This window comes from Panthera tigris, chromosome B1 (assembly GCF_018350195.1).
Source record: "Panthera tigris isolate Pti1 chromosome B1, P.tigris_Pti1_mat1.1, whole genome shotgun sequence".
NCBI classification, from domain to species: Eukaryota; Metazoa; Chordata; class Mammalia; order Carnivora; family Felidae; genus Panthera; species Panthera tigris.
The window spans coordinates 120706565-120728744 of NC_056663.1; the positions used below are offsets into that span (position 1 = coordinate 120706565).

The window sequence follows — 22180 nt, forward strand, 5'->3', positions numbered from 1 at the left end:
CAGGGAAGGAGCTTGGCGGGGCCACTCTTCTTGCTGAAGGTTGCGTGCTGACTCTAGAATAGCTCACTGCAACACGAACACCGAACCCTACTTGCCAAAAGCAGGGGTTGCCTGTATAACTAATTTTTCCTTATTCTGCATCAAATTCCACCAATAAAAAACAGGAATGAGCAGTGAAGAGTCACATATCATTGTTTAATTCTATTAGAAATGTCCTAAGAAACCTCCCCGGACATCCCTAAGAAGTCTTTTTGCTTACTCAAGAGCAGAGCATGACCTATTTATTAAAGTTTTACACTTATTTCCAGAAGATGGCCTTTGCTAATCTGGCTTTCAAGTTGGAAGGAAAGAATAAAAGTTGATTCCTTATGGATTTTGCTCTAAACTTTAACCCTCAGGCAGTTAAAGCCTCTTTATCCAAAGTGAATCTCTGTTTAATAAGGCCCCTTTTATAACTGCTCCAAAACACGCTTTCAAAACAAAAGTTAGAATGCTGTATGGTCCATTCTCAAGAAAGATCTGTTTCTGTTCAGCACCCGCCCTGACCTTTTTGTTGAAGAAGAACAAAATAATGTAGTAACAAAAACACAAGTGGCTGCCAAAGGAAGAGAAAAAAAAGTTCCTGTAAGGGACTGAAACAATAAATCTCCTCTCTGCTGAACTCCCAAAGGGACTGTGTGTATTTCCTCCCGTTCTTTATCAGAGCCCCCGAAATAAGTAGGAATGGGCAGTGGCTGTTCACATTCAGCACACCTTTTCCATTTGCTAATAAGGCCCTGCCAGGCTGGGAGGGAGTTGTCTCCGCCTGACTCTGAAGAGAAGAGCCACGGAGCCGATCCGCGGGCACCATGAAATCCCTTCAAGTGACCATCCTTTGTCTTCTGCTCAGTCTTTATAGCAGTAAAGAGGACACAGGTACCATTTTCTCTTATTCCTCTGACGGTGTGGATCAGAAATCACTAGCAGGGGACTCGGTCTCAGTTTACCCTCAGGGACCTTGCCCTGAAACGTGGCTGCAGCAATTCATTTGCTGTGTCCAGTGTGTGGATGTTGACTGGGAATGCATTGAGAAGGCTCCACGGAGAGAATGTTTGTTTTCACTGAAAGGAAATGTTTGCTGGTGCGGTGGCCTTGCAGCGTATTTGATGGGATCGTAAAGGTACAGGGAATACACAATAGCATTTTTTGAGAATAAAAACCTGGGAATAAAACACTGGTTAAAAATGTACTATTTATCACCACTGTGCTCCTTTCAGGTGTTAAGTCTAGAAATAATTACTGTGTCAAGTATGGGTGAAAGGCTGTAGTCAGAAACATTGCGTTGCAGATGCTGGCCTATATGCGTGGCCACTATCTTTTGGCTCTGATAAATTGAGAGGTTGGATAAAGCTGCCTAGGAAAATGAATAGCAGTATGTTGAGGTGGTCGGGGAAGTAAAGAGGAGAGTCATTTTGATAAAAGTGAGTAACATTTATTTGCTCCAGAAACCAGCACAAATCCACACATATACACACAACATTTGGCTCATCATCTCAAAAATCTTACCCATTGACGGCAGTTTCAGAGACTCAACCAAAGGCTATATGTGAATCAATATAAGTCTTGACTATGTTAATGGCCAGTTGCAAGAGATTATTAACATTTATCTTCTAACCCTTTCTGAGGGATTCACTGTACGTAATTAAATTTAATCAATATTTATTAGGATCTTACCATGTAGTCATCAGTGCAAGAAATACATGAATGATTAAGCCATTGTCCTTACCAACAGTGGTAAATGTAGTGTGGGGAAAAATAAATATGTAATTCTAATACACGACAGATTTAATAAGCATGAAAACCAAAGTACAAGCTGTCATAAAAGAGCACAGTTGGGAAATATTGATTCTGAGGGGCCCTGGGAAAATATCAGTTCTAATTTTATTTTTTCATGTGCTCTTTTCAAAAGTTTGTTGCCTACAAAAATTCTAATATAGAGTAATAATATAGGAAAAATTACATACACTGCTTCAATAATATTTATCATTAATTTCTCAAAATACATACATACATTTAGGACTCATTCCCAAACACTTCAAAATCACCTATGATGGCTTACCATGCATCTTGGCGTTTCCAGAGTCAAGTTGCGGCAGGTATCAAGGCCAGAAAACCTAACTTAGAAGAGTTACCAAGCATCTGAGTTTTTAAAATAAAGAGTATTTGTGAGAGGCCACAGAAATCAGTATATGAGCTTTTAAGTAACTCTTCAGTATGCATGGGAAAGATTGGTAGGAATCCCAATGCCATGAAAAACACTGCTTACAAACACGGGTCAGGTCAATATAAATTTGAAAGTCTGGATGAAGCTGTCCCTTGCCCCGGGTCTGTAAGTACACTAATTTCCCGGCATTGTTAAACTCTGAATGGATTACATGTCTTTCTGAAAGCAAAATGGAATGGTATCAGTTCAAGAATTCAGTAGTGTCAAATCAAGAATCAGCCTGCAAAACCTGGCCGTAAGAAAGATGGAAAGGTACAGGATAACCCAGAGATGACCTGGCAGATTTTCTGTTTATGATCATTTGGGGAAAATACCAACTTCTTTTAACTCACCAGTAGTGAGCACAACCTGTTAATGGTGTCTTCTTTCTAATGAACTATTAACCCAAGTAGGGTACTTTCTTATTTAAGCAGATATAATGATTACATAATGACTGTCTCCTTCAACTTCTGCCAACAAGCCTATTTGTTAAGGAAAGTGCCTGTAAAATCTACTCCATTTTTCTTAAAAAAAGGAAACTTTAGCTCATGAGCATAAATTGCCCATCCAAGTGATGCCCAGAAGGAACTGGAAGAGGTTTTCCACCAGGTTGTATGGTTCTGTTGCACCTGGCTCTGCCTGTTCTGTTTCTGTCCCCAGATATGCCGCAGGAAATGAAGCATTTCCTAAGCTGATTTATTAAGTTCTTTCCCTAACCCTCTGTACCGGAAACACATTGATTTCAAAGCTTTGTACATTCCCCAAACTTAGAATGCTTAACATATTTCATCAGCAGAATTGATTATTAGGGGTGAGGCGGGAGGCATTTCATCTGCCTTAAATTCACAAGTTGTCAAGAAGATCCATGCTTTTTTGCATAGTAATTTATTCCTAAATAATGATCTTTTAGAGAAATTGACTACTTTTCTTTTTCCTTCTGACATTTTTGTCAGTCCCAGATTTAAATAAATACAATATAGTCTTTTGTGCTCATTGTGAAAATCAAGTGAATCTTTCTACACAGCAGTGAGTGACTTTCTATTACTTGGTTGGTGGTATAACATTTTACATTCTCCAATTTGGAAAGCTGTTCTGTTGAAATATGTACGTGAAGTTCCTGAAAAGGAACTGTCATTCTTTCCCAAGGTTTTCTAAATTGTATTTAAAACGGAACAGACCCCTCCTGTGGCTTTTAAACCCCTTTGGCTTTTAAGCCTAGATCTGTGAGCCTTTTCCTATCAAGACTGAAAGACATGAAATGAAGAGGGCCTGGAAACAAGTTACTCTTCAAGCGCCATTTGCTTTTTGGAGTTTACATTAATTTAGGAAAGATGAAAATGTTTCAAGCATTTGCAAATGGGAACAAACATCATTTTATTGGTATCTGAAGAAGAATTTAATTGCTTGGAGAGATTCATTTGATACTGATCGAATATTCAGTTTCATGGAAAAAATGGATTGAACACACTGTAAGACAGGCTTTATACTAAATGCTATAGATTTATAGAGAATACTTAAGACTCAGCCATGGCCCTTGAAATGGGGAAGAGAAGAGGAGGTAAGGAATAAGAAGTTTGACTATATTGTAAGTCTTAAGTGGTGAATAAAGAATGATAGGGAGCTTAGTTTGGGGTGTAAGGGCATCAGAAAAGACTTCATATAAAAGTGGAAATTATGATGAACTTTGAAATTTGAAAAACAGGAGGCTCCAGACCGATGGAATTTCTTGAGTAGGAACATGAAAACATCAGTATATTCTAGTGTAGAAATGTAAGGATTGGATGTACACATTGGATGTAGGTTAAGTTTTAGAAACTAAGATTGGAAATAGAGTCTCAAGATATGTGGCTACCAGGATGAAAAATATTGGCTAGTTTTCAGTCAATAGTTAATACTGAATGGTTAATTCATTTAGAGCCTCTAAATGTGTTTCAGTGTGGAAATTATATGATTGGGGCTATACGTTGGGAAGATGAATCTGTCGGCAGGATATAAATTAGACTGCTGCAGTCAGGAGAGACGAAAGCTAAAGAAAATAGTGCAAATGTTATTGCCAGTCTAAAAATCTGTCAATAAAGTAAAAAAAAAAAAAAAAAAAAAAAGATTTGGGGAAGAGCCTAAAGGGAGTAGAAAGTTTGTGATTTGACATATTCTTGACTGGCAATGAGGGAGAAAGTGAATGAGATGTACAGAGAGGATTATCTGAAGACCAGAAGTAGGAAAATGGTTTGGGAGCAGAGGGAGGGAAAGATAGGTGGAGACCATTTAAGGAGAAAAATGAAGTCTTTGATTTTGGACATGGTGAGTTTGAAATCCTAATAAGATATTTAAACAGAGACGTTGAGGGTAAATTAAAATCCGCAGGGAATTGTAATGCCCCTGAAGTTGAAGGTGGCGGTGAGTGTTCTTTACTCTTGAATCCCAGGAGTTCTTAGTCCTGCCCACTTTAAGATTCATAACAGAGAAAAGCAATTTATTTCTCACCTGGATGCTCATATTTCTAGCTCTCTCATGGCACTTGTGTTTTAATTCTATCATAATTATTTGTAGGCATATCTGATCTCCTCTTCCAGATGATAAACACCTTGAAAGTAGGGGCCATATTTAATTACCATATTTATTTTGTTTGTCCAGTAACAGTTCTAAACATAGTAAGGACATAGTTAGCCGGATGACATGTAAATGAATGATACAGTTGCCTTCTTTTTTTGTTTTGTTTTGTTTTCATTTTTTATTTCTTCCAATGACAAGCACTCACCAGTTTATTGCCTTGTTTATATGAAAGATTATGGACACGTATGACTCATAGTGTATAACATGGATACAAATGGATTGCTTTGATCCTGGCAACGAAAGTGGGCACCAAATATAAGGAAAAGGGAAAGGGGCTTCTTATCAAAGGGAAGCCAGTTCCCAAAGTCTGGCCAAGAGAGAAGATGACACCTATAGATGGACCATCTAGCACTGGGTGACAGTAATTTACAACAAATATGGAAAAAGAGACAGCCTTGACTATAATCTTTGGGAGGAAGAGCATCTAAAAAGAATTAGCTCTACTTTTCCTTTTTGGGAATAAAATACTTTATGTAGTATCTTCTTATAGATAGAAATATTCAAGAAGAAACCTTAAAAATACAAAATGGATTTTTTTAAAAAAACAAAGTTCATAAAAAGTGAAGTTTAAGAAAGTTAATTCATGTGTTATTTTAGATAGCATAAGAGTTGCTTTAGAGCAGATCATTTTACTGATTACTTCTGTTTAGCTTAATCACTGTCAGCAAATCTTGCCTAAAATGGGTGTTCTATTGTAAGGAGAATGAACCAATAGGCAAACAGATCCATTGGGGAAGTATTCAGTCCCCACACCATTTGTTTAACATTCTTTTTTTTTCCACTACTCATTTTGTTTGAAGTTTCTACCTAAAAGTAGAAGTGATCAGTCTAGAATTTCTGTTTTCAAGAGATTCATAACAGTAGTCACCAGTAAATTCTCTGGCAATTTTATCTTGCTAATTGTAATTATTCAGATAATTGAGGGAAAAAATGATGCCCCTTTGGGATTTTCAGAAAGCTTGTATTTTACTGGATCATTGCCCATCCTTTCCTTTTCATTGATGAAGTTCCATTTCATGCTTCAGGTAAACATTTTAACTTATGAATAATTCTAATTCAAGTAATTTCTATGTTTTTTGGGTTTTTTTTTTTTTTTTAGTCATCACTTTCCAACTTCCTCTTCATTTTTGAGAACAATTTGAGATGCACATTTCTAAACAGTGAATGTCAAAGCAGGAATGTACTCTAAGGGACATTCAATTCCTGTTAGTAAGTGCCTCTTTTCCCGTTACTGAATTCCTGTGGGTCATTATAGGATAAGATAATAATTCCTGTTGGGTGTTAGAAGAAACTCTTTTAGTTAGCAGACAAGATCCCTTTTGTACTGTTGCAGACACAACATCAGCATCGACATGAAAACCGTTAGTGATGGCAGTTACATCTAGAAAGGCCACTGCATGGTTCCCAAATTTGGAACAACCATAGGAAAAAGTGTTTTAAACAAGGAAAAGAAAAGAAAAAAACAGTTTTCTAAACTTGAATACAAGCTTTATGTCTTGTAGAAATATCAGCAGAGATAATCATAACTAGTGTCTAAATAGAAGCAGCTACTGTACAAGCATTAGACCCCTGTTGTGTCTTTCCCTCTATCTTCTCCGGCTGTGTTTACTCCAGCCATCGCTATGGCAACCTGCCAGGCACATGTGTAGCCTGACAGCGCCTTGCTTCATGTGAATGTATATCTTTTGCTTTCTTGTCTGTGTCACTCTGATACTGAGACAGTGTCCCTGGCAGAACCGCATACGGCACTGTTGGGCATCTGAGCTGTAAGAGCAGGAGCAGTAGCCCCTCTATGAGACAACTCCTGCCGAAAGAGGAAATGGAGCCAGTGAATAAATGCTTTCCTCTTCTGTTCCTGCTCTGTTTCACTGCTTTAGTCCTCTCTTCCTTTCCCTGACTTCACTTTCCTTTACAAACTGTCTGCACACAGAGAGTTTGCACACTCTGCTTCATCTTGGGCTCTGTTTTCCAGTGAAATCCAGGATTAATTATTTCTCTTGATGGGCTCATTTTAGTGTGAATGATAAGAATATATCGAGATGTAGACTTGTTACAGTTTCTCTGATACTCCAATCATTATTCACCACCTTTCTTCCTCTTCACTTAAAAAAAAAAAAGCAAGAAAAAGCTTTATCGATCTTTTGTTGAATGTGTTAAACAATATTCTAAGCAGGTCCTTTTCTAAGGCAATCATTTGCCTGTTTGTATAGATTCAGGAATGAATTATATTGTAAGGTTGGTAGCCAAAAATGTTGAAGTCATTGATTTTATTCTTGGTGCACTGCTCATCTAAAATATGAACTGCTTTTTAAATCTGTCTGTTCAGTCATATTCTGTCTTAAACACAAATTAGTTGTGTCAAAACCCTGACATAGTTGGATCTGGTCCAATTTAACCCATACGAGTGTCATCACAACATCTACTGACATCTACCATTTATTAAGCCAGACATTTTACACGGATCACTTCCATCACAACATTTTAAGGCCAACTTTATTATTCCCATTTTACTGATTAGGAAATGAGGCTTGAGGGACTATAAAGTTATACTAGAGCAATGTGGTTTAAATCAAACGAGAGGAAGTTCTTCAAAATCTTCCTTGTAGCTTGTTGCCTTCCAGTGTGGTGAAATTGCAATACATTGAATTTTTCTAACGGAAAAGAGAAAGCATAGAGACTTTAACACTTGGGTAATTCAGAAGCCACTGCTGCCTCTCATAGCATCTTCCACACCTTAAAAACCACAAACTAAGTGCCATGAATGAGTTTCCACTTAGCGATAATGATCCTCTTGCTGTGCTGGATTCAATTAATTACTAAGGGGATGCATTGAAAAGAGGTGTAGGCATTTGCCTACCTACCGATTGTTAAGTTAGTTGGGAAAAAACAATGTGGTTGTCTGCAATATAAATGTCAGTGCAGCTAATACGAGACTTGGAGAAGGAAAGAAGCTAAGGAAATAACTAACAGTGAATTAATCACTTAGTGTCACATTTATAACTCTTTTGGAGCCAGACTGTCTGGGTTCAAATTCCAGCTCTGCCACTTACTATCTGTGTGAACTTGGGCAAGTTGTGCAACCTTCAGCTTTCCCAGCTGTGCAATGGGACCAGCGCAGTCCCTACCTCATGGGAATATTAGGGGGATCACGTGAAGGCATGCACACAAAGAAAACACCCACAATAGTGCCCTGCATGTGAGAACTCTGTAAGGTTTGCCGAGTTTAGGGACTCAGAGTTCTCTAGTTTATTATATCCCATTCCTTAGACAAACTGCCTTATTTCCAAATCGATTCTAATGCAAACTCAGCAAATATTTAAATAATTATGATGTTAATTCTCACAAAGTGAAAAACCAGCGCGTGAAAATTTTTACTGAAGAATTGATGTGAGATGCTAGAAAGATGATTGCCATGTTTTTAATCACCATACATGTAGGCACAATTTGATATGTGCAGATCGTATTCTCTAGAATGTCTTTCAGATTTGTAAGTTATTTAACTCACTGTATAAACTAACCACTCAAACTAATAAGTAAAAATATGTTTGTGTTTTTTTGTTTGTTTTAATTTTTTTGATGTTTATTTCTGAGAGAGACAGAGCATGAGTGGGGGATGGGGAGAGAGAGAGAGAGAGAGGGAGACACAGAATCTGAAGCAGGCTTCAGGCTCTGAGCTGTCAGCACAGAGCCCTACACGGGAGTGGAACCCTCAAACCGTGAGATCATGACCTGAGCCGAAGACAGATGCTTCACCGACTGAGCTACCCAGGTGCCCCAAAATGTGTTTGTTTTTAATGAAGATGCTAACTTTGTAGCCTGAGAATTGTCAGCCTCCTTACATATTCTCACCTTCCTTAAGGTATTGAGCACTGCTTAATCTGAGAGGTGGATATGTGAGGGGAAGACACCTTGATTTTAACGTGAGAACCAAGTTTGAGTCTAGCTTCTTAGTATGCTGAAATTAACCAAGACATTAAATACTTCTTAGCCTCAGTTTCTTCATCTGAATATGAGAAAAATGATATTTGCTGACACAGTATTAGTGTTACATGAAAATCAGAAAACCTATTTGAAGTGCTCTGGAACTCATAGTTTACTATTTAAATATTGGTTATTAATATGCAAACTAACATTTAACTCACAGTATCAAGGAATAAGTAGGAAGGCATTTCATACATTTGGGAATTTGACTGGCACTCCACGATTGCTCTTTGAGCTACAATACTTTTATATGTTGGGGCGCTGGGTGCCTCAGTCGGTTAAGTTTTGAACTCTTGATATCGGCTCAGGTTATGATCTCACTGCTCTGGGTTGGAGCCCAGCCATCAGGCTCTGTGCTGACAGCACAGAGCCTGCTTGGGATTCTCTGTCTCCCATTCTCTTTGCCCCTCCCCTGCTCATACACATGTGCATACTTTCTCTCAAAAGAAAGAAAGAAAGAAATACCTTTATATATTTTTCTACGGCTGCTACACATTCAAGTAGCCATGTGTTGAACTACTGTTTGAGTTATAAAAACCACACACATGAAACACAGAACCATTTGTATCAGGCATTGAATTTATTTTTAGCTCAAATGGGGAAAGAAATTATTTTTTGTGGTATGAACTGTGAAATCGTCCTCCGAGAGCATTTGGCAAGCTTGAGGACATAAACGGCGAGCTCTGGGACGCTGTCTCTAGGGAAGAGAGGTCACTCCTGCATTCGTCAGCTCGTGGCCATGGTGACAACTCTCTCCAACAATGAAACATCTCTCAAGTATCTCTCCCTGTGGACCCAGTTTTTGAAAACGAGATCCTCCATTTTAAATACACAAAATTAACAGCAATTGCATTATTGGGATTAAGATAATGAAATGATGTGAATCCATAAGCTTTTCTTTTTCTTTTTTTCTTTTTTTTTTTTATGAATCCATAAGCTTTTTGTTATTTTTCTTTTTATCTTTTTCTGACAGCCTCATTTGTTGGGAACCAGTTTTATATTAACCAAAGTTGACAACTCCATAGATTTGCAAAGTAGAAGAAAGAAAAATGACAATCCTGCCAGCCATTTAAAATCCTTTTATTAGGGTCCATTGTAACCTAACTGAATGTAAATCTCTTGAGAACAAAGACAATATCGAATTGATCTTTTTTTCCCCCAGGACCTATCTTTGGACACATAGGTGATGATCACTAACTAGCTCTTGCTTCAATTTGGAAAACTGTATTTCTTCAAAAGTCAGCAGAGTTGAAAAAAGTCAGAGTTGAAAATATACAAAACATTCCTGGATTTGTTTTCAGTGACTTGAGGACAATATTTATTTTTATCCTTGGCCTGCGTAGTGGAGAAGTTGTGAGTGTCATTTTGGTCAGCTGAACTGATTTAGTTTGCTTTATGAAATTGACCTGCAGTCCTGTTGCTGTATAAATAGCAGAAAATGCCCACCTCTGGTTTATATTAACTGTTCAAATCGCATAGGAGTGGTATGATTATCAGAACGCAAGTGTTGAATCATTCTTGTGTCTCGCTCAGAAGAAAAAAAAAAAAGTATCCTACAATTCATTGGGTAATTCTGAAACACTTAGATCTCACTAGTCCTCATTCTTGCTAAAATGTAAAATTGTGGAAGTTCAACTGTAGAGATGCATTGATTACAGACTTTACCTCTCCAACTCTGAGGCCTTCATTCCGTGTGTTGAGTTAATAACTTTATTCTAATCTTGTCCAGAAGCAAAGGCATTAAATAATTCAGTTATTTCCAGGTTTTAACATTTTCGTTGATCAGTAAATAATAAAATTCCCCTCGGGCAGTTGACAGGCAATTAACCGGTTTTTACTTTGTCAAATAAAGACACAAACTACCTACAATGTACATACCATTTACCAGTATGTTACATAAAATAAAGTCTGCTTTAGCTGTATGTATATATCCGGCAATAGAACAACTTTTTTTGCACTGAGTTCCGACTAATGTCACAAGCCGGCACTGTGCAAAGGTGAAGTGTACTGGTTGGTCTTGAAGCCAAGAGGCCTTCGGTGTTAGAGGGGCCACAAGCCTGCTGTGTGGCTGGGCCAAGCAAATGTTTTAGCCTCTCGAGTCTTTAATTTCCCAATCAACAATATGAGTACAGTCCTACGAAATCATATTCAAGTTTTCTTCCAGATCTATCATTGTGTGATCTGTAACAAGCAATTTCTGTGTATTTTGCCTCAAGTTATCTTGCTTCACTTTCATCCTGTTATTTCTAGATGTGTTCATTTTGGATCAAGATGTTCAATTCTGTTTCCTCATGTTGTTTCCTTTGGGAATTTTCAGACAGGGCTGTAGGAAAGTATCTGCTTCACAGGTAAAGGGTCATTTCTCTGCCATGAGAGACATTTCTCAGAGGACACACCCACGAAAGACAGTTTACCCATTTGCCCTGTGGTATTATTTGTATATAATTTGGACACATGTGATGGTGGGAGGGATAGAAGAAGAGAGAGAGAAAGAGAGAGAAAGATAAATTCACTGACATCCAGAAAAAGATTGAGAGTAAAGATGAGGTTAAAAAGAGTCGGAGAAGGTGCTGGAGGCTGGGAGAAAGAGAGAAAGCCTCTCTGAGAGGGTTGGGATGGGGGAAATCTGAAGAATAAGAAGGGGAGGAAGAAAGATATGTAACAAAAGCTCTGATAATTTGGGAGGAGCACTCCCCAATGGCCTTCCAGCCACTCTTCTGGACCTGATATGCAATAGGGTTCTTTCTTCTTATCATTATATCTACTGCTAGTCCTTCATTCTTCCATCCATTTCATTTGCAACATGCTACACATTTTACAAAGCACTTTATTGATCAATTATCTCATTTAATTCTTGCCGTTGCCTGGGTGATTGTGCAGGCTGGCGTTACTGGGTTCACTGTGAGAGGAGAAAAGCCCAAGGACACACACACTGTAATTCAGATCAGTAGGTTTTAACATTTATTATCATAAGAATCACTTAAGTTACCTGTGAAAAATAGATTTTCCTAGGGCTCATCCCCAGTGCTTCCAGTAAAATCCAGACAACTCTGCTTCAGCAATTACTATGGATAATTTGTATACACTGGCACATGGACTTACGTTCTGAGAAATCCTGGACTAGATTTCAATTTCCTGAGCAATCATCTGAACTCTTTTTATTGCCCCTCAGACCCACAAGATTCCCAGAGGTGTTAACCTTTAAAAAAAAAAGGTGCTAGGGTCTGGTGCTTTCAGAGGGAGACTTAGTATGAATTCAGAGCGATTTTTAGTTTTTTTGTTTTTTGGGATTTGTTTTTCATTTTGTGTGTGTGTTTTGTGTTTTTGTGTTTTTTTTTTTTCTTGTACTAGTTTAGTATAATAGAAATTAGATTTGGCCAAGGCAAACTAGATTTGAGCCACTGAAATCTCCATAGGTGCATAGGTTTAAATTCCAAGTTTTTTTATCCATTCATTGTAAGGAGATTCCTTACTCATTATGAGTTCCTATTGATTGCTTTCCATTCTACTATTAATCTCCTTCCTGTTTTCATCAACACTGCAAGACCCTGGGTCTCTGTCCTGTCGCTGCTCAAGAGGAACCCCCTTGAATAATAGTTTGGTTAGAGACACAGCTACGGCCTTCTCGTCAAAGTTTCAGGTGGTGTCTGAATGTGTTCAATAATCCAAACACAAATATTTCTGGTTCCTGGAGAGGTGCTGGAGCCAGAGGAGTCTGAGAAGGTATGGCGAGTTCAAGGGCCAATGTTAACAGATACCTTGTAAGCTTAAAAAGAGATTGAGAAGCTGTGATGTTATGAATCTACAATAGCCATGCAGGGAAACTGGTAGTATTGGAAAATTACAAGGTGAAATTTGTCAACTGGCTTATTACCTGCCATGACTTAACACACTGGGATATGTGACAGGAGGAATTTAATACGGTCTCTTCCTGGGCTCACAAACTGGCATCCACTGACATAACCTGCACATGTGTATCGTTTAGCCCCAAAGTGTTCTATGACTACAGGAAAATATTTAAAAATAAGAAAACTTCACAAAACAGCAACAAAGAAGGACATTGATGATCTTATTTTCAGGTTTTCTGGCAACTCTGGGCCTCATATTCCTCATGGCAGCATTCATTTAAATCTAAGTAATGGGGCGCCTGGGTGGCTCAGCTGGATAAGTGCCTGACATCAGCTCAGGTTATGATCTCGCAGTTTGTGGATTCGCGCCCTGCATTGGGCTGTCTGCTGTCAGCACAGAACCTGCTTTGGATCTTCTGTCCCTCTCTCTCTCTCTCTGCCCCTCCCCTTTCTGCATGATCTCTCTCTCAAAAATAAATAGCCATTTAAAAGAAAACCCTCAGTAATACATGCCCCTTTGAATCATGGAATGTTCTCTTTCTTACAAACATATGGGTACTTGTACCCTTCCTGGGTCTCTCATTCACTTCTCTGTCCAACCTCTGTGGGTATTGGGGTTAATTCCTTCACCTATTTCATAGAATTTGTAGGATTTCAAATAAGCATTAAGTGGATAATTTGCAAACTTATTCCATGTTTGTGGTGGTTCAGTGGATTTGGAAAGAAAAGGGTTCTGGGGCAATTTCCTGTAATTGACTAGGCTTGCTAACTCCATCTCAGAATTTTAAAGACATATTCCAGTCACCATTTTTTTCATTTTTCATGAATAAGAATGTTTTTATTGAAGTATAGTTATACATAATTAACTTAGTGCTGATGAATACTCTTTTTTTCATAGACTTAAGAAAGCATGAAACTTAGAAAATGATTTAAAGAATTTAGAAGCTACAAATCATAAAATGTGATTAAAATTCTACACTATTTTTGTTTCCCACCGTCTCTTAACAACTTATTTGGTGAACATAAACTTCCACCCGTGAAGAAAATATTGAAAGCCCATGGCCTTTTTGCTCACTCTTAAAAAGTGAACAATTTTATGGACAACTAAATTTGCAGAGTGCATCAATTCAAAATTAGAATATACAATCCAAAACAATGATTGAAAATTCTCTCCTATAGAACATGTTCATGTGGGATGGAATTCTACAAAGTGGTCTCTTTATAGTTTCTCTGTTTTTCTGGTTCCCTGTCCTCCCTCCAGCCCCTTTCTGACCACTCCACGTTGGGAACAGAGTGAGCAAGGAGTAAGAAAGGTGAATGAAAGGTATTACTTGATCTAGCACCGTAAGTTGTGCCCGGAGCTTCATAGATAGTTAAAGACAACTGCTGAATGGTGCATTTTCAAAGGTGTGCTTTTGGGCCTCTTGCCCCTTGCAGCTCTTTGGTTCATAAGAATGGATCCTTATTCTGGGAGTTTGCTTCTTAGTCCTTCTGAACAAAAAACTGGTAATCCTGTGTTAACCCAGAGCTTCACGATGTTAACGTGCCCAACTCTTTACATATACCTGAGGAACAGGACTCAAAGTAGCTCTAAATTCACTCTCTCACTCTCTCCCTGCGTTTGGTCCACAAGAAACAGTCATATATCTCTTTCTCTAATAAGCTCTGCTGGGGCAGTCATTCTCAATGTAGTAATAACTCTCCTGTTCCTACACTACAGCAGCTAGGCAGCAGTCTTTCATTGTACTGATTTTCCAAGTATGAGTCACTGGCCGCTATGACTTTCAACTGTAAGAACCACATATTAGGGCAGGTTTGCATTGCAGACCAGACAAGCCTTGCTCCTTGGAGGTAAAGTAAATGAGAATGGGATTCGAAAGAAGTATTTTGCAAAGACAACCTCCTGTCAAATAACATCTACGTGCCTCTCTCCACACTTTTATTCCTTTTATGTTACAGAGTGGATAAAGGGATTCCAGTGTCAACAGGCTTTAGGTATTTTATTTGAAAATCTGATTATGAGTGTCTCACAACTTTGTGATTTCACATGCATTAGTACCTGAATAAAACTTTGATGTTCACACCTTGGGCCAGATACCGTGTGCCAATCTTTCCTTTGAAGCAATTAAAGCCTTGAATGTGTATTTTCTCAAAGTTTGATGTAATTATGCTCTAAATCAGTATTATAATTAGAACAATAAAATTATCTGTATGTTTAGAAGTTAAGGCATTCCCTTATAAGTGACCTACGGATCATAGAAAAAACGATGATAGCAATTAGAGAAAATGTGTTGAATATGAAGAGGAAATAAAATATTTTATAACAAAATGTGTAAGATAGAGCTAAACCACTGATTAGAGGAAACTCTGTAGTCTTAATTGTACACATAAGAAAGGAAAAAATAAAAGAGCAAAATAAACCCAAATAAAGTAGATGGGAGAAATAAGAAAAGTAAGAGCCAAAATTAATGAAATAGAAAAGAAATACATAATGCAAAGAATTTCCATATATAATAAGATTGCTAAATTTCTACCAAAATTAATCAAGAAAAAGGAGAGAAGAAACAAACAAAAATGAAAAAGCAAACATCACTCTAGATGCCACTAAAAATGTAAGTCTATATTATAAAAAGCTTTATAATTCAATAATTTTGGAAATTTATATAAAATGAATACATTTCTAAAAAATATGGCCCCTCAAAACTAACTCAAGAAGAAATACAAAATTGTGGTAGATCTTTACTCATTAAAGAATTGAATCAGCAATTAATAACCTTCCCACAAAGAAAAATCTCACAATTAGTGTCACCAAAATGTTATATTAAACATTCAAATAACAAATAAATTTTGTTTTGCATAAACTCTTCCAGGGACTAAAGATAGAAGTTTTACTCCCCAACTTATTTTATGAGGCTAGCAGATGGCTAAAATCAAAACTTGACGAGAATATTATGAGAGGAATACTGTTGGTCAATCTCATTATGAAAAATAGATTTGAAAATCCAGCAAAACATAAAAAGTTACTTAAATTTGCCCAAGTTGGGGTTATATTAGCAATGTGAAGTTGGTTTAAAACTAGGAAACCAATCAGCATACCTGACTGACTCTGACAGTAGAGCACACAGCTCTTGATCTGGGGACTGTGAGTTCCAGCCCCATGTTGGGCTTAGAAATTGCCCTAAAAAAATAATAATAATAAATAAATAAATAAAATAATAATAATAATAAAAAAACTAAGAAATCAACTTAATTCACTAGATTGACAGAATAAGGAGTACAACATATGATCATTAGAACAGATGCCAAAAAAAAACCTCTTTTAACAATTCAATATTATTGAATTAATAAAAAAAAATCGGAAACAAGATATTTTAATCTGATAGAATAACTTCAAAAACTGTGACAATCGTTGTGTAGAGTGGGGAAATATTAGCTTTCCCTCTGAGAATGAGAACAAAACAATCTTGTCCAGTAATGTTATTTTTATAAAACATTGTAACAAATATGCTACCTAGTACTATAAGACAGGAAAAATAAATATTACCATAAATGGAAAGGAAAAAGTAAAAATTTATTACTTGGGCAGGATACGATATGATTGTATAAGTAGAAAATCTATAAGAATTTATTGATAAATTATTAGAATTGAAGAATTAACTGAGATTTCTGGATATAGAATTTATATAAATTAATTACATTTCTATCTATGCAACAGCCATTTGAACATTTAACAAAATACAGTTTACAAAAACATCAAAGAAAAAAAGAAACAACACCAAGTACCTATAAATAATTCTAATAAAAGAGATGTACGATTCTTAAGAGAATACTAAAACTTATTGAATGAAATTAAAGAAAACCTTAAAAATTAGAAAAATATACCATGTTCATTGATTGGGCAACCCCGTATTTAAATTATGTTAATTTTCTCCAAATAGATCTGTAGACTCAAGATAACTCCAATTAAAACCCTAATAAATTTTATTGTGGAATGTAGGAATCTGATTTTAAACTTATATGGAAGTACATTAAAGTCAAGAAAATCTTAGTAATTCTTAAGAAAAACAAAAAAGGAGAACTTGTTTTACCAGTTATCAAGTGCCATAATAAAGATATAATAATTAAAACTGTCAAATTGGAGCACGGGTGGTGTATCAAGCCATAGTGGCATTAATGCTATAAAGATCAGTGGATAAAATAAGGAGCTCTTAACCAGACCTACAGATATATGGATCTGAGATAGAAAACAAAGATGGTAAAACAGAGCAGTGGGAAAGGATTGGCTTTTTTCATAAATGCTGCTGGGACAATCCGGTAGCCACTGGGGAAAAATTAAAATCGATTCCCACCTAACACTATATACAAAAACCAATTCCAGATGAATTATATACTGATGCAAATGTGGAATTTAAAACTTTAAGAAGAAAATTCAGGAGAATATCTCTGAAACTTTATTTTAGGAAAATACACAAAAAACACTAACCATAAATTAAAAGGCATATATTCTGTTGCATTAGAATTATTCAGTTTCTCAAAAGAAATAACAGCGAAAACAAAAAGACAGCCACAAAATGGAACAAGGTATTTGACATGGATATAACTAACCACCACCACAACAGCAACAACAACAGCAACAAACTCATCTAGAATATATAGAAATAATTATAAATCAGTAAGGAAAATTAAAACAACCCAATCCCAAAACAAAACAAAACAAAATAATTGGCAGTCTTAAATAGGTACTTCACTTTTTCAAAAAAAAAGAAAAGCAAAAGAAATATAAGCATGCTCATAGTTGCACATTTTTTTGTAATAGACAAAAATTAGTGACAGCTCAAATGTCTATGAATTACCAAATTAATAAGTAAATTATTGTTTATTCATTCAATGAACTGTATGAACCAACAATAATAAACATACTATAGCTATAATCAATAAAAAAAAATCTTAAAATACGAAATTGAACAAAACACAAAACATACCTACAATGTATTGCAATTTACATGAAGATAAGAATGGTCAAATTCAAATTCTATCATATTCAGATGTATACATAGACAGTAAACCCAAAAAGAAAGGCTAGAAATTAAGTCAGATTTGCTACAAGATTTGCTCTACAGCAGTGGGAGAGGGATATAATTCATAGAATATTCCCAAGAAGCTTCTGCACTACTGGGAATATTCTCTCTCTTAATCTGGGTCATAATTACACTAGGTTCTGATTAATGTCTATTCACGATGTGTATGTTTGTATTTTTGCACTTTTCTGTCTATATTACCCTTTTATAATGATTACAAAAGATACAGAGCCTGAACTTAAGAAACTTAAAATTAAAGATAGGATCTACCTACAAGGGAAATAAGCTGTCTTATGGGGTAGATGAAAAGACTCCTCAAGTCTTAAGAGTGATTACTATGTAACAGAGGCTGAATCAATTTAATCAGAAAATATCAAGAAATAACAAGAAATTTGGTATATAAATCTCTATTGTCATTATTCATGCACTATTTGTGGATTCTCCATTTCTCCCTCCACCCCTGCATCCCTAGGACAAATCTCCTAGGAATAGGGAAGACCATAGAGCTTTAAGCTTTAATTTAGATGTTACCAATTTTCTCTCAATCTCATTCTGTTTTTCTCTTGGATTTTAGGTTGTCATTCAGTCTTATTTATTTAGAGTCAGAAGCTTTCCGTGTAAGACTTGCTTCTGGTTTGTTCCCTTGTATTGAGCTAGCTTTCTGTAGGATGTCACTACCTGGAATTACTTTAGCAGTCAGAGGCATTCATCCTCTTTAATTTGATATGCACTAGTCGATTCGTGCACTCTTGTTCCACGGGACTAAATGCTCACGTGAGAACTCATGGCCAGCAACGCACCTCCGGATCTTTGGTCTTCACCAGATCCTCTTCGAGGCTGGAACCTGTCTTGTGAAGTCCAAATCGAAGCTGGGTCGCCATGTTTCGTGGTGTTCAAGACAGGCTGTCATGAGTTGGAACAAGGTTTAATCTTCCTGAGGACTTTAATTTCATTTAGATTTGACTTTCTCCAATTTTCATCTGAGTCATGGAAAGAGAAGTACTATTTAAAAACATTTGTAGCCATTCTAAGAATTGATACAACATTTATTAAAAGTAGTTATGAGCAAAGCCACATGCTTTGTTTACCACTGAATCATTTCAATATGGAAGCACATCTGACTTTATGATTTAATAACAATAATGGCATATTTATGCATTAATTAGGAGTTTGCAAAGTACTTTTATATACATTATCTCTACAAAATCCTCCAAGGCAGGCAAACTGGTATATGTTAACTACTTTCAATTTATGAATAAAATTTTAAATATTTAAGGGAAATTAACCAAATATATAAATGGGATTAAATGTTAAAGGATCTCTAAAGGAATTGTTAAATTTGCCTATTAATAAATAGAATAATAGCATTTGTAAATTGAGTTTAAAAGCTTAAGAGAGAAAAAGATTTTTAATTCTGTGAATTAAAAAGAAAGTTAAATATATACTTCCAAAACTGAATTAACTTGTATAAGACATTTTCTGCACACAAAAGACATACTTGGGGGCATCAAAAAAAAGCTTACATTTAGAAACTTGAAAATATACTTACAGAACTAATATATTAAATATTAGTATCATGAGTGCATAAGTAAATTCTTCGTATTGGTAAGGGAAATAAATCATTAACTGTATGCCATCACTTATTTTTGCCCTGGTACATAGTAGGCATTCAGTTATTGTCCGTTAAATTAATGAAAAGTACTCATTAAGTGTTTAATTGTGTGGTTTAAGAACAGTATATATAGGGGCCCCTGGGTGGCTCGATCGTTTGAGTGTCCAACATTTGATTTCCACTCAGGTCATGATCCCAGGGTCATGGGACCCAGCCTCAAAGTGGGCTCTGTGTTGAAGTTGGAGCCTCCTCATGACTCTCTCTCTCTCTCTCTCTCCCTTTGCCTGTGTACCCTGCTGTGCTTTCTCTCTCTAAATTATTTTTAAAATTATATATACAATTCTAAGGAAAGGAAAGTTATTGTAGACAGAACTAATAAGCAAGGCTTTAGGCAGATGGTACAACTTTAGCTGAACTTTAAAGAAAAAAAATTATCCATGTTCTCTGATATTTTTATTTAATTTTTTAAAAAGGAGAAAAAACATGAGCAAAACTATGACGTTGGAAGTAAAAAATGTCAAGTTTAAGAGATAGCAAAGAAACCAGCTTATCTGTTGGGAAGCAATGGGAAAGTTGAGTGAACAGGTTCAGGCTATAAATAAAACTTTGAATTTTTTTTTCCTAAAAGACAGCAATTTATTTTTTTAATCTAATATTCTCTGTGTTTGAAAGTAATCCAACAAATTCTATTGTGGTAGCCAATATCCAAGATGGCCTCCAATAATCCCTGCTTCTTGGTATTCAAGCATGTAGGTAGAACATTCTTACACTTAATTAAGGCTGACTTGTGTGACTCATAGAATACAGTGAAAGAGATATTGTATGATTTCTAAGGCCTAGGCAGTAAAAGACATTATGGCTTCTACCTCAGTCTCTCAGACTGCTTTCTCTGGGTGGGGGGAGCCAGCCACCGCGTTGTAAGAACAATCCGGCAACCTTGTGGACAGACCCAGTGGAGTAAAACTGACAGCCAGCACCAACTTACCAGCAATGTGAGTGAATCACCTCATAAATGGATCTTCCAGACCCATCACACACTTGGAGATTGGTGCCCCACCTGCAATCTCTATAGACTGCCATCTTGTAAGAGACCCAAAGCCAGAATTGGTCAGAGCTTCTCTGAAGTTATTTCCCCACAAAAATTGTGGGAGATAGTAAACAATTGCTTTAAGACATGAGTGTAGAGACAATTTGTTGCACAGCAGTGTATGGCTGATATAAGTGCTATTATCCAGACGTGTAATACTTTCAAATTTTTGATACAATTTTTTTAAATGTTTATTTATTATTGAGAGACAGAGAGACACAGAGCATGAGCAGGGGAGGGGTAGAGAGAGGGGGAGACATAGAATCTGAAGTAGGCTCCAGGCTCTGAGCTGTCAGCACAGAGCCCAATGCGGGGCTCAAATTCACAAACTGCAAGATCATGACCTGAGCCGAAGTCGGTCACTTACCCAACTGAGCCACCCAGGCGCCCCAAGTTTTTGATACAATTTTTGATTGATATTCAGATCAGAAAGAACACCTTGCATCAAGGGAATTGTCCTGGGTTTCAAGGTAAATTATTTTCTCTCTAGCGATATCCACAGTAAGTGTTTAATTAATACTGGATGAATTTATTTAATTGATCTCTTATTTACTTGTTCCATAAGCCAAAAACATCTTTAGGATTATATGTCTTGCCTATTAAATTCTTAAAGTTCGGAGCTTTAATTTGACATTGAAGAATTGGTGCAGATAGAACTAAAATAATGCTTCATCACCTTTTTTTGTAATACTGTCATAATAATAATAGCAATAAATTTTATAAGCAGCACAGATTAACATAGTTTTTAAATTATACACTGTAATTAATGGAAGTTATAATGTTGTTTTCATTGCAAATATATTTTACTAATAAATTTGGGTTAGTTATCATTTGCATTTCTTGATGTGCTTACATGAGAATTACTGTTAACGAACATATTTGCTCATTTATATCTCTGAATATTGGTAAAATAATCAGTAATTTTTTTCATCTAGTAAAACATCAGAAATGTTAAGGTGAAATTCTTTTTGCTTCCATTCGTATATTGGGAAATTAAGATATAGACACAAATGATATTACAGTTTCAGACATTGTTTTCTCAGATTAAACAGTAAATCATTCCAACTCCTTTTTCTTCTACTGGAATCCAATTTCCATCTCTATTCACATCAATTTCTCTTCTTTGACAAATTTTTCTCCTACTTGTCTAAAATGCAAAGATCAAAATTGAATTCATGTCGCAATAAGAATCTAACCATTACTGAACAAAAGAGCAATGGTTACTTCATAGTTATATAACATGATCTCATTACTACAGTTCCATTTGCAAGTATGAATTTAAGATAAAGTATTATATTAATTATTCATTTTCTTTGGTTTTACATCTTTTCCTGTTGTACTTATTTTTATACTATTCTACTAAATTTGTATACTCTTGGCTTTTACTCTTTGGTTGTTCACTTTATTCCAACTGAACTTTATCTTGTAAATAAACAATAATTTATCTAAATATTTTTATCTTGTTAACATCCTTATTCTTACCCAAAGTGTTAAAAAAAAAAAAAGCAGTTCAATTTATTATCCTTTAAAAACTTGACTTGGATGTTTTTTTAAGTGTAAAGGTCAGATTCATTTGAAGTACTGTGCTAAATGTTTTCATAAATTGGTTCTACTGTTGACTGCTTTATAGTTTGTCTACTTCGTTGATGATAATGTCAGATGAGACAAAAATTAAAAGCTTTACTCAGGCCAGACTTGATTGTTACAGGCCTATATGTG

The 22180-nt window shown here is 36.0% G+C and overlaps 1 protein-coding gene across 2 annotated transcripts in view; it reads left to right on the top strand.

Annotated features, from left to right (window-relative positions):
* Nucleotides 1-723: 723 nt before the first annotated feature.
* Nucleotides 724-22180, top strand: part of EMCN (endomucin) — a 103606-nt gene continuing 82149 nt past the window's right edge. For both annotated transcript variants that reach the window (XM_042984129.1, XM_042984128.1), the window contains exon 1: nt 724-915. In XM_042984129.1, coding sequence (XP_042840063.1) covers nt 849-915 — 67 coding nt within the window. In that variant the 5' untranslated portion in view covers nt 724-848. The remainder of the gene's footprint in view (nt 916-22180) is intronic.